This window comes from Diadema antillarum, unplaced genomic scaffold (assembly GCF_040938485.1).
Source record: "Diadema antillarum isolate AM-2024a unplaced genomic scaffold, OU_Dant_1.0 scf00000197, whole genome shotgun sequence".
NCBI lineage: Eukaryota > Metazoa > Echinodermata > Echinoidea > Diadematoida > Diadematidae > Diadema > Diadema antillarum.
The window spans coordinates 2,430,621-2,446,293 of NW_027271086.1; the positions used below are offsets into that span (position 1 = coordinate 2,430,621).

Sequence of the window (15,673 nt, forward strand, 5' to 3'; positions counted from 1 at the left end):
TGACCTTTTTTGTAATCTAAAAAATCTTCTCCAAATCTTTTGTCAGCTGAGTGAATGCCGCCTTAATCTAAACATGTCTTTCATTTATGGGTGAGAGTTAATGCGTTCATGGTTAAATTGCTTACGCTCAAACATGGGTTTATAGGGATAAACACTGATAAAAAGATATCAAATGCGGTCGGTCATCATTTCCTCATTTTCAAATCGATTGTACCATTTCTTGACTCCAGTGGAAATAGAGTGAATTTAGCAAACTGTTGTTGTTGCTGCTGTTGTTGTTGTTGCTGTTGTGATTGTTGTATAGGATTTGGACTAGGCTAACGTAATGATTCGAGGATGATGGACTTTTGTGGGTCAGAGGACAACACTTCTGCCCTCTTTTCTTGGGGTCCTTAATTCGAACCTACTGACAGCACTTTAAACTCAAAACAACTCAGGGCCTTGTCCAATAAGGTTATAGAATTTGCGTTTGACACTATCAATCATGTGATTCTTCTGAACAGATTAGAGTCCAACTTTGGTCTTACGGGAACAGTCTTGAGATGGATTTCATCTTACTTACATGACCGCCACCAGATGGTAAACGTTAACGGCGCACTTTCTCAGTCATTCCCTCACAGACATGGTGTCCCCCAGGGGTCTGTGGTTGGTCCTTTACTATTTATTCTATACACAGCCCCTCTGTCTTCTGTAATCAACTCTCATGAAGATATTCTACATGTTATGTATGCCGACGATACTCAAATTTATATAATCATACAACCAAATACTCAAGTCGAAGCACTCTGCAAACTCAGTAGATGTGTTGAGGATATTAAGCAATGGTCATGTGATAATTACTTGAAATTGAATTGTGTTAAATCAGAATTTTTATATGTTCATTCTCAGTTTAGGCGAGGTGGTTCTCTCACAGAATTTTCCCTCGAAGACAGTACTATACCCACCTCTCAGTCCGTCAGAGATCTCGGAGTTATTGTAGATAAGCACCTGAATTTTCAACAACACATTAAGAACTCATGTCGTTCTGCTGCTTGGGGTATCTGTAAAATTGGTAAAATCCGTAAGTTATTGGATCAGTCTTCCACTGAACGTCTCATCCACGCATTTGTTTCTTCCCACCTTGACTACTGCAATTCCCTTCTTGTTGGTCTCCCTGCTTCTAGTATTGCACCACTTCAAAGAATTCAAAACACAGCTGCTAGGCTTGTAACCCTTACAAAAAGATCTGACCACATTACTCCTGTTCTCCAATCCCTCCACTGGCTCCCCATACATCAACGTATCACCTTCAAAATCCTCCTTATCGTTTACAAGATATGTAATAATCTTGCTCCATCTTACCTCAAAGACTTAATTTCTTTCCGCTCCTCCACTTCAACCCGTTCTCTTCGTTCTTCCTCCACTCTCCAACTATCACATGGTCCCCGCACCTGCACCCGCTATGGTGATAGGGCTTTTTCTGTTATTTCCCCGTCTCTCTGGAATAAACTTCCTCTCCATATTCGTAATGCTGATAACGTAGATAAGTTCAAGTCATCGTTGAAAACTTATCTGTTTACTCAACTTTAATTATGTTGTTTTGCTGTTGCATGTTATATCATAATTTGTATATTTACATAATGCTGTATTTTATTTTAATGTCATACTTCTTTTTTTTTTCCGGATCAATGCGCTTAGAAACATCAGTATTAAGCGCTATATAAATGTTATTCATTATCATTATTCATTATCATTAGAATTGTACTGTTGCGCTTTTTTTGGGGGGGGGGGGTTGGGGTGGGAGCTACCGGCGTTTGTTCGTTTATCAGTCCGTCTTACTGTCCTGACTGTCTGTTGTTAATGATTGAATGATTGTTTGTAAAAACTTATAAAAAGATATTTGATGAAAATTTTCAGGATAGGTCAGTTGGTATAGGAACAAGTTATTTTGGTGGTAGTCTGTATCATGAACGAAATCAGCGATTGTTTTTGAGGGATGAGTTCACGGTTCAGTCTATGGCGTTATAGTGACCCTTAGACCTTGGTAGTGACTTGTAGTCTGCTATAGTGCTTCTGGTTTGGTGGCGAAATCTTCGATCAAACCAGGGAGGTGAATCACCTCCCTGATCAAACGTTGGTGCGTGCATGTCATCGTTGGTCTGTTACCATCATCCCGTCTTCCGGTCGGACCTCTCCCAGGTTCATTTCTTTGGTAAAGATGTTCAACCTTGTTAGACCCGTCAGCAACATGTTAACGTAGGTCTACATAGCATGTCAACAGCATGGTAAAGGGTCTACTCAGGGCGTTAACTGCTTTTTACAGCCGAAGCATCTTCATGAATGCTTGACATCGGGTACATAAAAGCTGGACTGACAATGGTTTGTCAGACAGTGATTTCCCGCAAAAGAAGTTGAAACGATTGTGTACCATCAACGTCCCTCGCCCCCTCCCCCTCCCCTCCCCATCTCCCTATCCCCCCCCCCCCTTCCGTAATCAAGTACAGGTGTGCCTGCGGGTTATATTGCTAAATCGTCCCTGTCGCTTGCAGCGGCGCGGTTCTGGCTCGAATGACACTTCGTCGTTATTTAATCACTGTTTATCGACGTCTTTGAATTTCGGAGTGGGAGTAAAAATGCCAAGAAAACACTCTACTCTGCGTTTCATGTGCGAATAGGTTACAACGCTCAGTGACGTGTGCGCCTTCCGGGGTGTAAAATGTCGTCGAATCGCACGTTTCCAAAACGTGTCCACTCATCCATTGCTAGTTAGATTGTTGCATCTGTGATTACGAAGCAGGTATTACGCACAATAGCTGTTATTTCTACCGCATGCTGTCGGAGCTATTGCTTTAATAACTATAACTATTGTTACAGTCCTTACGGCGACAGCTCTGTGTGTCAACCTTTACTGTCTTAGAATGTTTCTTTTATTGGGAGGGGGATATGACGATTTAGCCCATCATGTACAGTATACTCTCTCTCTCTCTCTCTCTCTCTAGAGAGAGAGAGAGAGAGAGAGAGAGAGATAACTAGCTTTTCATACAAGAAAGTCAACTCGTAAAAACCGGAAGACAAAGTGTACTCTTTAACATTTAGAAAGTGAAATTTTCGGCATGTTTATGCTGGCCTTTTCATGGAAACTTGCATGCGTACGTATATTAATGTAACTTGAACTTATATGCTTTCCTCCAACAGCGTTCAATTATTTACATCATGCCAATTGTCTAAGGGGCTTCTATCTCTCCCTCCCCCTTTCTCTGTCTATTATTTTTTTGTTTTCAGTGATCTTTTTATTAATTCCATTTCCTTTGAGAATATAACAATTCAAAAAAAATTACACACATTCTACTATTATGCCTTTCACAAGAGGTACGCGCGCGCGCGCACACACACACACACACACACACAGAGCATTCTATTTAACTGAGCTATGATTAACCCAAAGAAACCACATTACCGTACGACCGATTACGCACTGTCTTTTAATTCTTCACTATCCAGTTTTTCATTTTATTCTCTATTACCACCTCGAGGATGAGATGGTGACCAGGGCCACATCACCACAATCTTTAAGAAGGAAACGAAAAAAAAAAAAAACACCAGAAATTGACTTTATTCCTCGGGGCGCCATGGGATTGTGTGCGATCTCTCGGAGCTTCTCTCGACGTGGAATATTCATGATTACACGAATTTGCATACATGCATATTCATAAAACCTCAAAAATAATGTTTCCTAGTCATTCATCATCATAAAAAAAATGGCCGTGATAACGCGTCGTACTTGTAAGACGCTCAGATAATTTGCATCGTTTTCATCCACTCAGAAGAATCGATGTAGCTACATGTGTTACCACTTAATCGACTTTAATGACACTCGGAAGACGGGCATTTTCTCCCAGCGTCTATTCCAAGGGCCTGATAATTCCACATTCGAGCTTCAAGAAATCGAAGCGAGTAAAAATAAGGAAAAGGAGGCAAGAGGTTTAAAGGGATGAGGGGCAAATGTGATGTGAGATGTAACGGATTAGAGGGCGCAAGGTAAGGAGATAGAGATGGGGAAAGGTACAGACTATAGAAAAGAAAAGCAAACACTTGGCTGTATTCACATAATTATCATAGTCGCAAGGCCGTGATGCATTCGTGCCCGGCATCAACTCATAGGTCGTATAAATATTAAAGCGTCTTCATCCAAAATAATGTGCTGCGGGGTGTTATGGCATTATGGACGCGACTTGAATACAAGGCTTCATCATAAATGCAAACGAGAAAAAAACAACTCACAAAATAACAACAAAACTCTACAAAGATAACAAAACATCTAACTCATAGAGGCACGCCGAAAGCCATTTCTGGTTTTCACCCAAGTCGCGAATCGAACGATAGCAAGCACCGAAATGTCAAATAATGTACGTGGACATGCACAACATACAACCCTCTTGATAAGAACGCAGGTCACGTGACATGGCAAAAAAAAACCAAAAAAAAAAAAACAAAAAAAAAAAAAAACAAACAAAAAAACACCGAAAGGTGCGAAAGTACCAATCCCATTTCGGAGTGCATCTTTCATGAGATCGTCGCTCCGTTTGCTCGTCGCTCGCGTGTGTTTTTCTCGTGCCCCAGCAAACTTTTGCCTCATGCGCGATGCAGATCCGAAACTCGGGGATCACTCTCGTATTCCTGCCGATATAATCTATAATTCATGGCTCTCCCAACTCAATTGTCACATCGCAGGCACTTAAGGGGGCACAATAATACTCTGCTTCCACTCCACATATTATGACGTCACAACTTCCCTGGTACTGTAATATACCGCGATATTTGATGACATAAACTGCGGGGGGGGGGGGGGGGAGGAAGAGACGGATGGTACTCTATTCGTTGTCATGGTTTCACAATGTACTTATAGGAGAATGATGGACGAAATTGGCTTTTTTTTTTAATTAGGGGAAGTTGAATATTCAGATCAGTCTCCATCAATATACAAGAAGACGGGACACAGGGACCTTTGTCGAGGTATAGATTTCATCTGAATGTCACTTCAGATTGTTGCAGAAAAAAAAAATAGAAAGCCTTACACAGACGGCAACACCGGAATACTGAAGTCTCACTTATGACGTTTTCCTTCATTTTGTTCTTGTTGTTGTTGATTTTGTTCTTGTTGAGTTTGCTATTGTTGTTTTTGATTTTGTTGTTGTTGTTGTTGGTGGTGGTGATGTTGTTGATAATGATGATGATGATGATGTTATTGTTGCACAAGTGTCTCGACTTTACAGCTTCGGCACTGGAATTCTGTTAAGGAGAGAAAACCAACTCCTGTTGTTCGGCATTGAAAATTATCCTGATCCTTAACTATTCTTTGCGGCGTTATTATCATGTCAATCTTCTCAATAGGAGGACACTACGTAAACTAATAGTGTAAATATTGGAGACGTATATCCAAACAGGAAAGGAATGTAGAATTCAGCGAAGTTAAGTCATCTTCTACTTCCTGTTGTGGGAGATGTTTTCTCATTTGCTGTGAAATGCAGGAAGTGTATCCCCCTCCGACTGGCTATATCCAACGTAGATGCGAAGTTTGATCCCTATTATATTAGTTCGATAATGAGTTCGCGAAGGGAATATGCCCCGAAGAAAAGTCGTTGCCCATCCCTGACTCGTTTGTTCTCCATCTAACACGTATTACCGTATCCGATTTGGGTCGACGACCCCGCGCGATTGGGTTGAAGACATTGCTTCAATCATGGCTTGGCCTGAATGTTGATGAGGTGCAGGGGGGGGGGGAGGGGTGGGGTAGGGATGAGCTGGTGTGTGCTTACTGAATTCAGCAGGGGATTTGATACGTGACTCTCTTTCTGTAGTATGTGCAGGGAGGTGTAACTCTTCCCTGGTATCAATATGAATAATAATTTGGTGTTGGTGAGGAGCAAGTTATACATTTTAAAACGCTGCTTTATGTTGTATTCCTGTCAGACCGACACGCATGCTGACATCGGAGCTCTACCGGCTTGATAAACACCTAACTTTAGATGCAATGCAATAACATTACAGAGACATGATGAGAGTAACAGATTTGAGGTTTATAATCAGCTTTGGTCTACTGACACGAGAATGATCAATCCGGGTGGATTCACGAAAAAGTGACATGAGTTTGAAAACGACCGGACTGATGACACTATCATGATATTATACTGGTTCATTTTTTTAATTCAATTCAATTCAATTCATTTCAATTTAATTCAATCCAATTCAATTTAATTCAATTCAGTTCAATCCAATTCAATTCAATTTAATACAATTCAATTCAATTCAATTCAATTCAATCCAATTCAATCCTATTCAGTTAAATTCAATCCAATTCAATTCAATCAATTCAATCCAATTCAATTCAATTCAATCCAATCCAATTCAATTCAATCAATTCAATCCAATTCAATTCAATTCAATCCAGTTCAATCCAATTCAATCCAATTCAATTTAATTCAATCCAATTCAATCCAATTTAATTCAATTCAATATGAACAGTCTTCACTTACACTATGTGCGAAGATCTTGAAAGCGGCTCAACTTAGAGCCAAAATCAAATTGAATGCCAACAGAACGTCTCGTCACAAAGTCCCAGTACATCAATGTAATTCCTTTGCTGACATTTGCAGCTATCTTTTTCTTCTCTTTTCTGTTTTTCGTCCAAGATTTGTGCGTTAAAAAGAGCTTGCTTTAATTCTTCTTTTTAATTGTTTGTTTGTTTGTTTGTTTTCGTTTACTATGAAATAACATTCCCTATCGCATTTCTTTTCTTTGCTAGGCAGCCAAATATTTCTTTGTTCTTTCCCCGCTGAATCATCTTCCCTTGTATAACAAAAATAAGAAAGAAAAACAAATCCATTTCGTTTAAAATTTTAAGATCTGGGGCATTTTAAAAAGTAACATTCTACAGTCCATTAGCATGCTTGTGAATGTGATTCAATAAAAACGAATCGAACTATACTTGAAAAACTGGACTAGATGATATACAGATATATGATTTATCTAATTGTAACGAAACATAAGAGACAAAGAGGGATTGTATGAAAAATGCCCAATCAATCTCCTCCTCACACACACACAAACACACACGCAAACGCTTCCCTACACTTTCCCCATCCCAACACACACACAAGGCAAAAAACAAAAACAAAAAACAAACAAAAAACACTATATTTGTCTGATCACACACACACACACACACAACCAAAAACAAAAACCTGTTTTCAAACAAGTTGTTCAGCTCCGGCACTTCTGGTATTTTGATCTTGTTTCCACTGCCCACGCTCTATGTTGCTATAAACATCTCAGAATAGACTAATTTGGACATTCCTTCGCACTGGCTACAATAATGTACCTCATTAACACCACGTGCGCCACACATGTGTTGTCACAAAGTTAAGTGGAAAAACCCCAGCAACAACAAATCCGCAAGATCGATCATTTCTGATCACGCAAATAATCATGTATGCCAACATTCTGCATAAAGTTACATTCACTCAGGTGTAGAAAATGTTGGTTTGCTGGATCTTTTTCTTACAACTTCAGTGCAAGTAATAATATCTTCAAGATTGGAGCTTTGATCGGTTGTACATATCAAGCACACACAGACAAAGTAAACCAACGGGAACAGACATGCACACACATGCATACAACATCTATCTACTAGTATATACATACATGACACTATATATATATATATATATATATATATATATATGTATATATATATATATATATATGTATATATATATATATATACATATATATATATATATATATATATATATATGGCCTATATATGAATTGTATAATCCCTCATCACTAAATTGGCACCTCTGAAATACGCTGATATCAGAGGAAGATTTCCTGAAACTGGTTATATCATTCCACATCTGCACAAAACTGAGGTCTTTATTTAATGCCAATCTGAGAGGAAAATGCAAACTTTAATCTTCTCAACTGTGCTGCCAATTTAATGTTCAGTTACTGCTATAGCGATTGAGAAGCTTCTGAACATGTTGCAGCCGAAACCACTTATATATGGACAATAATTGTAAGTGGCTTAATGAGGCAGGATTTTGAAACTATGTCCTTATGAAACGAAGAGTTTGACCAAAAAACAACAACCGGGTTAACGTCATTTTTAAAGATTTTATTTTTAAGGTAAGTCCGTCATCAGGTAAAGCCAAAAAAAAAAAAAATCCAGTGATACCTCAGTTATTACGTAACAAGGAATATTCTTGAAGTAATGAAAGAAGTAACCCATCATTTCTTATAATTCTCTTTGTTTTTTAATCGCAAACTTTATAGTATTTTCAATAGTTCTATAAATCGAAAATATATCAAATTAACAGTAATGGAGTTAACTTGTTTTTTGCGGTCAAACTCTTCAAACATTGGTTACGAGTTAGTAGTAAAAATTATCGATGAAAACAGTTGCGGCATCAAACCAGACGAAGGCGGTGGTTTTCTCCGATCGGATGACTTGAACATATAAAGTTCCGCCATATCCCGTGCACATTGGATCTCGTTCGATCCGGACTGTCTAAGTGCAAAATTCACCCCAAAAATAAATAAACTTCAAAAGAAAGCGAAAAATATTCCCTAAAGAACGATACAAAAATGACAAAAGTCGGATAAGAAATATTTCATTATGCATGTGCATGTCCACGTACATTATTTGACATTTCGGCGCTTGCTATCGTTCGATTCGTGCGACCTGGGTAAAAACCAGAATTATGAAATTTCACATTTTTCGGAAAACATTTTTTAACCAGTCCTTATGAATATTCAAATCAGCAAGTTGACGATGTCATGCTCTCACAATTTCTTATTCATTTCATATACAAAAAATTACAAAAGTCTCATATGTCAGCTGTGGAAATATAAAACTTGTCTTAAAATCACCCAAAATAAAAACAAAAACAAATGTTAACTCTGATATATCTTGGTATGGGAACATGCTTTTACTTGTATTTGCTAAAAATAACAATTTTTCCGAATTTCATTTATAACATATATGGATAATTGTGAGGGTATGACATCATCAACTCGCTCATTCGAATATTCATAAGGACTTGTCAAGAAATGTTTTCTGAAAAAATGTGAAATTTCAAGATGTCATATCTCTCTTATTTCTATCCGATTTTTGTCACTTTTGTATCATTTTGTAAGAAATGTTTTTTTCTCTTTCTTTTGAAGTATATTTATTTTCTGGGTGGATTTCTATTTTAACTCGTGTAAAAATACAACATCGCCTTACCTCTCAGGTGAGCCGTCCACGGGTAAGGTGAGAAAAGCAGTTTGCTCGGTGCGGTTCTGGACGGCAGCTTCGAGGATCTGGCGCCGCCGTCTCGCTCGCTCCGCTTGGACCTCGGCAGGCAGACGGTTAAAAAACGCGGGAGTTCTGCAACGGAGGTGAAAAAAAGGAGAAGTGGAACGAGAAAGAAAGGGAAAGAGGGAAGGGGGAGGAGATGGTACAAGAATGGGAAAAACAGCGCATTGTTGTTAGTATCAGAACAGAGAACGACAACATTGTGGATTATTCATCAGACATAAGAAATAAAGACAGCGCATTATAGTCCTAGGGCCACTCGCAAGAATGTTTGCTCTTGCGACTGTATTGTCTATATCAAGAATTCAAAACACAGTCAATCAAAACACGCTCTGTTCTACAGGACAGCATACAAACTGTATAAAGCGATCAACCTTTTTTCCCCTGAAGCCCTAAGCCCATTCCAGATATGGTATCTTGATGATCAATAAGATACTTGAAAATTATATTGATTCACTAAATGTGAATTAATTTCAATGTGCCTCTTATCATGTCCGTCACTAACAATATCACTTATCTCATCGTCATCATTCTCACAATCATCATTAACGTCCATTTTATATAGTCGAACTGTATTCTTCTGATTCCGTATGCAATAAAAACAAACAACATATCATGAAAGAGAGAGATAAAGAAAAAAAAAACTCCCTTTATTCTCGGTCGTAGGAAAAGAGGAATTGATACAAAACCAATTATATTTGTTTAGGGTTTAAAAGACATGCAAATTGAAATGAACCAATAATATATGAGTCCGCGCAATCAGCCATTAAAGCATATTTCAGTTTCAGATGCCTAGAATTTCTTGACCTGGGAGAGGAAAAACTGTCGAAAATCCCTGGAGGTGACATAAAACATTAACTAGCGCAATGCGTTGTGTTTGGTACAAACACAGTTTCTCTTATGCTGGATGCCTTTTCTTTTCTTTCTTTTTTTTATTCCTGAATTCGATGGAGTTTAAGCGCGCATCAGCACCAATGCAAGCTAACGTGCGTAATGATCGCCGGGAGGAGAGTATATCATAATCTATTTCCTTCTCTCGTATCTCTTTATCTCTCTATCTCCCCCTCTCTCGTTCTCTACCACTCTATGTCCCCCTCCCCTCTCTCTTCCTGTCTATCTCTCTCCCTTTTTCTGCCATCCGCGTCGCTTTCCTCCTATCTCCTTTGTTGCCCATTTCGAAAATTGCGCTCCCGGCTGAAAACATCCGTCACGATAATTTGCGGAGAGCATCCCTCCAGCCACTCGCTCCGGCTCTGTCAGGCAAACTTCTCCCCGCCGCCATTTCACCGCCTTTTGTTCGCGCGCTACCTGGGTGCGATGACGTCAAAGAATGATGAATTATTCATGGCGGATTGTCAGGGGCGACTCGTGAGCAGCCGAGTGGAAATGCAATATCTTCGGCAAATGGAAAAGAAAGAAAGAAAGGAAAAACAAATATGGAAATAAAGAGAGGAAGAACTACAGAGAAAAGAGGGAGCAAAGAAGTACAGAAGCGATAGATGCTGAGTTTGATTCTCATGGCAAAAAAAGAGAAACAAATAAAAGTTAATTCCAGATTTTAATTTTCTGTCCCTTCCTTTTGTGCTTTGTGTCTCCTTTTTTTTCCTGAAAATGTAGCTCAGTTTTACTTTAACTATCATCTCCTCTTCAGAAACAGCAAAAAAAAACAAAACAACAACAACAACACTAAATAGCGAGAGAGAGAGAGAGAAAGAGGGAAATGTGCAGAACAATGTGCCTAGTTGAAAGCTTTAGTCGACTTTCGATTGTCTCCATTGCATAGTCAACGCAAAAATAAAGTCTATTAGGCTGGCGTTTGATCAACGTCTATATCATCTATTTCTGATGTCTATTTCATGATTATGATTAGGTTCCCAAGTTGCAAAAGTTTGAAGCCTTATACACAGTCATACTTGAGAGCGTCAGGGGTCGTTTTTGTGACACGGTGGTGGCCCTCTTCTCTCTATAAGCATGACATGGCGGGCCATCTGTACTATCGTCCCTTACAAGGTCTGAGATATCTATTCACACTGTTTCTCTCTGTGCAGGCTTTTCAATGGGCGCACCGGCAGTGTGAAGCCTCATGTTGAATGTTCACATGACCCTTGTATGGGGACAGCCATAGCTCTTCAAGGGAGCGCGCACTCGCAAAACGCACTCGGTAAACGTGCGCCATAGTCGAATTAGGAACGAGGAAAGGCTGTAGCACGTACACTATTGTACATTCAATCGCAGGCACGTCATTAGCAAATGTTCCGATGACTCTCTCCTAGTATATATCGCGCAGGATGAAGAGCATGTTTTGAAACAATGTCAAACAGCTACAGGTGGAGCTGAGATTTGAACCCCAAACCTTGCGCGCTCGCAGAGCATGCGCCTTCCCTGACTACGGGACCCTCTTACACCATAAAGATCTTGGTTTTACTACTGTGCTTGTCAAAATATTCGCTCTATTAGTTTGAAAAATATTATTTCTGAAGATATCTCTCACGTAAAATGTGTACGTCGTGCAGTACTCCTCGTGTGTGCTCTCCTAAACCTATATGATGGGCTTTTAAAGCAAAGAACCTTTCTTCTTCCTCAACCATGCCACGTCCCCCATTCCTCCTATGCCTCCTATCCTATCTCTGGCCGCTGCCCCTCCGTCAAATGCCCAGTGAAAGTGCCCCAGTGCGCGTCAGGTGATGAACAGCCGAGCATAAAATGAACCGCTTTTATGAATTATGCAAGACTTCGTGGGCAGATGCAAGACTGACAAGACCTACCGTTTAGGAAGGCAAAAAGGTAAGGCGGAAGTGTTCGACACTTTACGGGGAAAGAAAAGAAAGAAAGCAAAAATCAGTTTCATCGCAGTGTTTCACACCTCCTTTTAGAGCTTAACGCATCTGCCAGCCGCCATAAGAACATAGATAAGTAAATAATGAGATTATACTGCTGAATCCTGATCATGATTTAGATAGATTGGTTTCTGGATGTTTCTAGATTCTTTTGTTAAAACACTGGACTTGACTTATTCCAATTCCCCTCCTGTTACCCTCCTCATCTACCTCCCCCTTCCGTTTCCTCCCCCTCCCCATCCATCTACGACCAACCCGCCCTCCGCTGTTATGCAATAGGACGGCAATAATATTTGAAGAAATGACTCCTTCGATCAATGTTGATAGAAAAAAACCCACCAGCACCAACAACAACCACCACCGCTTACTAGTAGTTCGCCAGCTCTTTCTGTATGATTAGACTTTGAGGCTATTTTCGGAACGAATTTCCTGCCTATGCCCGGGAAGAAACACGGCATAACAACAAGTTTTGACTGTCATCCGCTACGAATAAGATGCGGTCCCCGTTGTCCTTCAACGCTTCCCGAAAATAAGTACAAGGTAATGAACATGCTTACTTGGAAAACACACTTCTAGGCAGATGCACTATCACTAATGATGCGGGATCATTAAGAAGAAAAAAACAACAACAAACAGCAACCCGTTGCAAAGATTGACGGTTAATAGTGTTCCAGCTCATTATGCAATCAGATTATGGATCATCATCGCATAATAAACGCATACGTGTAAATGTGAGTATATACGTGTGCGCGATGTGCGTATTCATGGGAGTATATTATTCGATGAGAAGGGTACTTGTATTTTTAATTACTTTTCGTTATTCTTATTTACGTCAATGAAAGGCAATTTGTCAGTCAGTTGCAATTATATCTTTTTTCCAACATTCTCATATTATACCCTCCTCGGAGTATATGCAGCTACAATCTACGTATCTCTATGTTGTAGTTCATTTGTGTACACAATATTGTTTGAACAAAAATATGAAAATTTCTCACATTCTGATATTATTGATATAAAGGTAACAGGAGAAAACGACATTCTCTTCGCGTCGCACCATAGCACTTTAATTCTTTTGCACTCATCTCCGATTCACATGGTTTTAATAGAATAGAAATAGATTATAGGTCTTTCAAATGTCACTGTTGATCGCTACAATAGTTCTGTTAAAGTAAAACCCGGATTTCCATGATGAAATCAAATACACTCTCGGAGGAATGAATTTAACTGCATTATTTTGATTAGATTGAATTAAATCAAATTCAATTCAATTCAGTTGCAATTATTTCCATCCAATAAAAGGAAACGCAATTACATATAAACTGGATAAATCATATCATTGACAAAGAAATGCAAATCATAAAGTTTGATACATAGTATATGAACGAATGAATGTATCATGATATAAACAATGCATATACTTTGCCCCGGCAGCGGATCTTATGACTAAAAAAAAAAAGAAGGCAAACGAAAACCAAACAATGACAACGACAACAACAAAGACAATAGCAGCAGCAGCAGCAGCAGCAGCAACAACAACAACAACACCGTTAACAATAACAACAAAATTAACAACAAAAACAATAACAATAACAATAATTACAACAACAACGACGACGACGACAACAACAACAAGAACAACAACAACAACAACAACATCAACAACAACAACAGTGAGCTATGATCGTCCGGTAAACTTTCGAACTCCCAGGGAGGAAGGAGATGGCTGAGAAGAAGAAGAAACACAATCCTCCACCATGGGGAGGATTAGAGGAACTTCGGTGCACCCCTCTCCCCTCCACCCCACCCCACCCCCACCCCACCCCACTCCTCATTTCACCTCCATTACACTATTATAGACGTCACTGTACGTCGACCTCACTTCCGTGAAGACATGGAGGTGATGGTGATGGTGGTGCCCGCCATGCGTGATGACAGTACGAGGTGTCATGTAACTCATCACGGAATTCTTCGGGGTAGATTTTTTTTTTTGGTAATCTCCCGACACATCATCTTCCTGGTCACTCCGTCTCTCTTTCTTCTCCCTTTTCTTTCTTTGTTGTTGTTGTTTTTGGTTCTTCTCATCTCTCCCTCAGCCCCTCCCTCTTATTCTTTGCTCGCTCTCATATCGCCATCTCTCTTGGTTCTTGCAGACAGAAACCCTATACGGTGTCATCTGAGAGAGAATGGGGTATCTTTATCATTCTTTTTTAACATCACCATCTTCCGCATCTTAACCACTGGTTACTTCCCTGGCCCCTTCCCCCTCTTTCTCTCTCCTTCTGCTCTTTGTGCGGAACTCCAACAGTTTCTTAGCAACGCTTTGATAAAAAAAAAGGAAACAAAAAATGGAGGACAAGATGTCTAATCCCTCCAAACTCTCTCTCTCTCTCCATCTCTTAATCTATCTTTGTCTCTATCTCTTTTTCTTGTCTTTTCTCCTGTCTATCTCTCAATATTCCTCTGTACTCAACAACAGAATCGAGCACGGTATCAACTCACAAAGAAATACACAAAGATGCAACATCCTTTTTTCCCTTTCCCGTCATTCTCACACCCTCATAATATGTCTCCCTTCTCTCTATCTTCTCTTAAATATATTTCTTCCTCATTTATCTCTCTTTCTCCATCTCCTCTCTTATTATTCTCATTCTTTCTTAATACCTCCCTCCTGTATCAGTTCTTACCCCCTGCCTCCGGTTACCTGTGAATTATTGAATGATATGCCTATCGTCTTCTCGTGGTTCTTGTCTTCTTCTTTCTTTCTTTTTCCGCGCGGAAAAATCGTCCAACTGCTGTCTCCCAGTCCGCTATTCAGAGGGCGGCAGACAGGGCCTTGTGAGGTGGGAAATCACGGTAATCCAACGCTCATGCATTTATTGATAAGATTCTTTTGTGCTTGCTGACAGACTGTTGCTGCAAAGGATTCATCAGAACCGATAGGGGGCCAAAATCGCGCCTTCGGCAAACAAAAACAAGACGATAGAAAAGACAACTGTTTACTCTAGGAGACAGATAACAGACAGACAGACATATATACAGACACAGACAGACAGACATACAGACAGATACACACACATTCACTCTTAGATTAACATCACGAGAGTGAAAAGTAGCTGACATACGTGTTTCATTAACATCAACAGTAATTACGTCGGTCCGCGTCTAATGACAGAGCCAGTTATGTGTCAATTTTTCCCGACTATATCACATGCATTTTCTCCCATTCAAGTATAATTTTCACCTCGCTGTTGTCAAAGAAGATGAAGGTGATAATCATACCGACAACGAAACGACCTGTAATTATAGCGATGAGGATACTATATGGACAAAGAACCATTCTACTTGAGTGGTGTCACACTGTGAGGGGATATCAGGATCGATTACTGCAGGAGTATACACCTCTTGTGTTTTACATGTTTTAAGAGCCTCGGTATTCACGGTATTCTGCCCCAGAACGCAGCGATCAGACTAACGTGAGTGTGTGTGTGCGTGTTTATTT

General features: G+C 39.7%; 1 protein-coding gene across 1 annotated transcript in view; it reads right to left on the reverse strand.

Moving 5' to 3' along the window:
* The window catches only part of LOC139723652 (uncharacterized), a 90,562-nt gene that overhangs the window by 12,944 nt on the left and 61,945 nt on the right, over positions 1–15,673 (reverse strand). Inside the window, exon 4 of the mRNA XM_071634878.1 lies at positions 9,266–9,409. Coding sequence (XP_071490979.1) covers positions 9,266–9,409 — 144 coding nt within the window. The remainder of the gene's footprint in view (positions 1–9,265; positions 9,410–15,673) is intronic.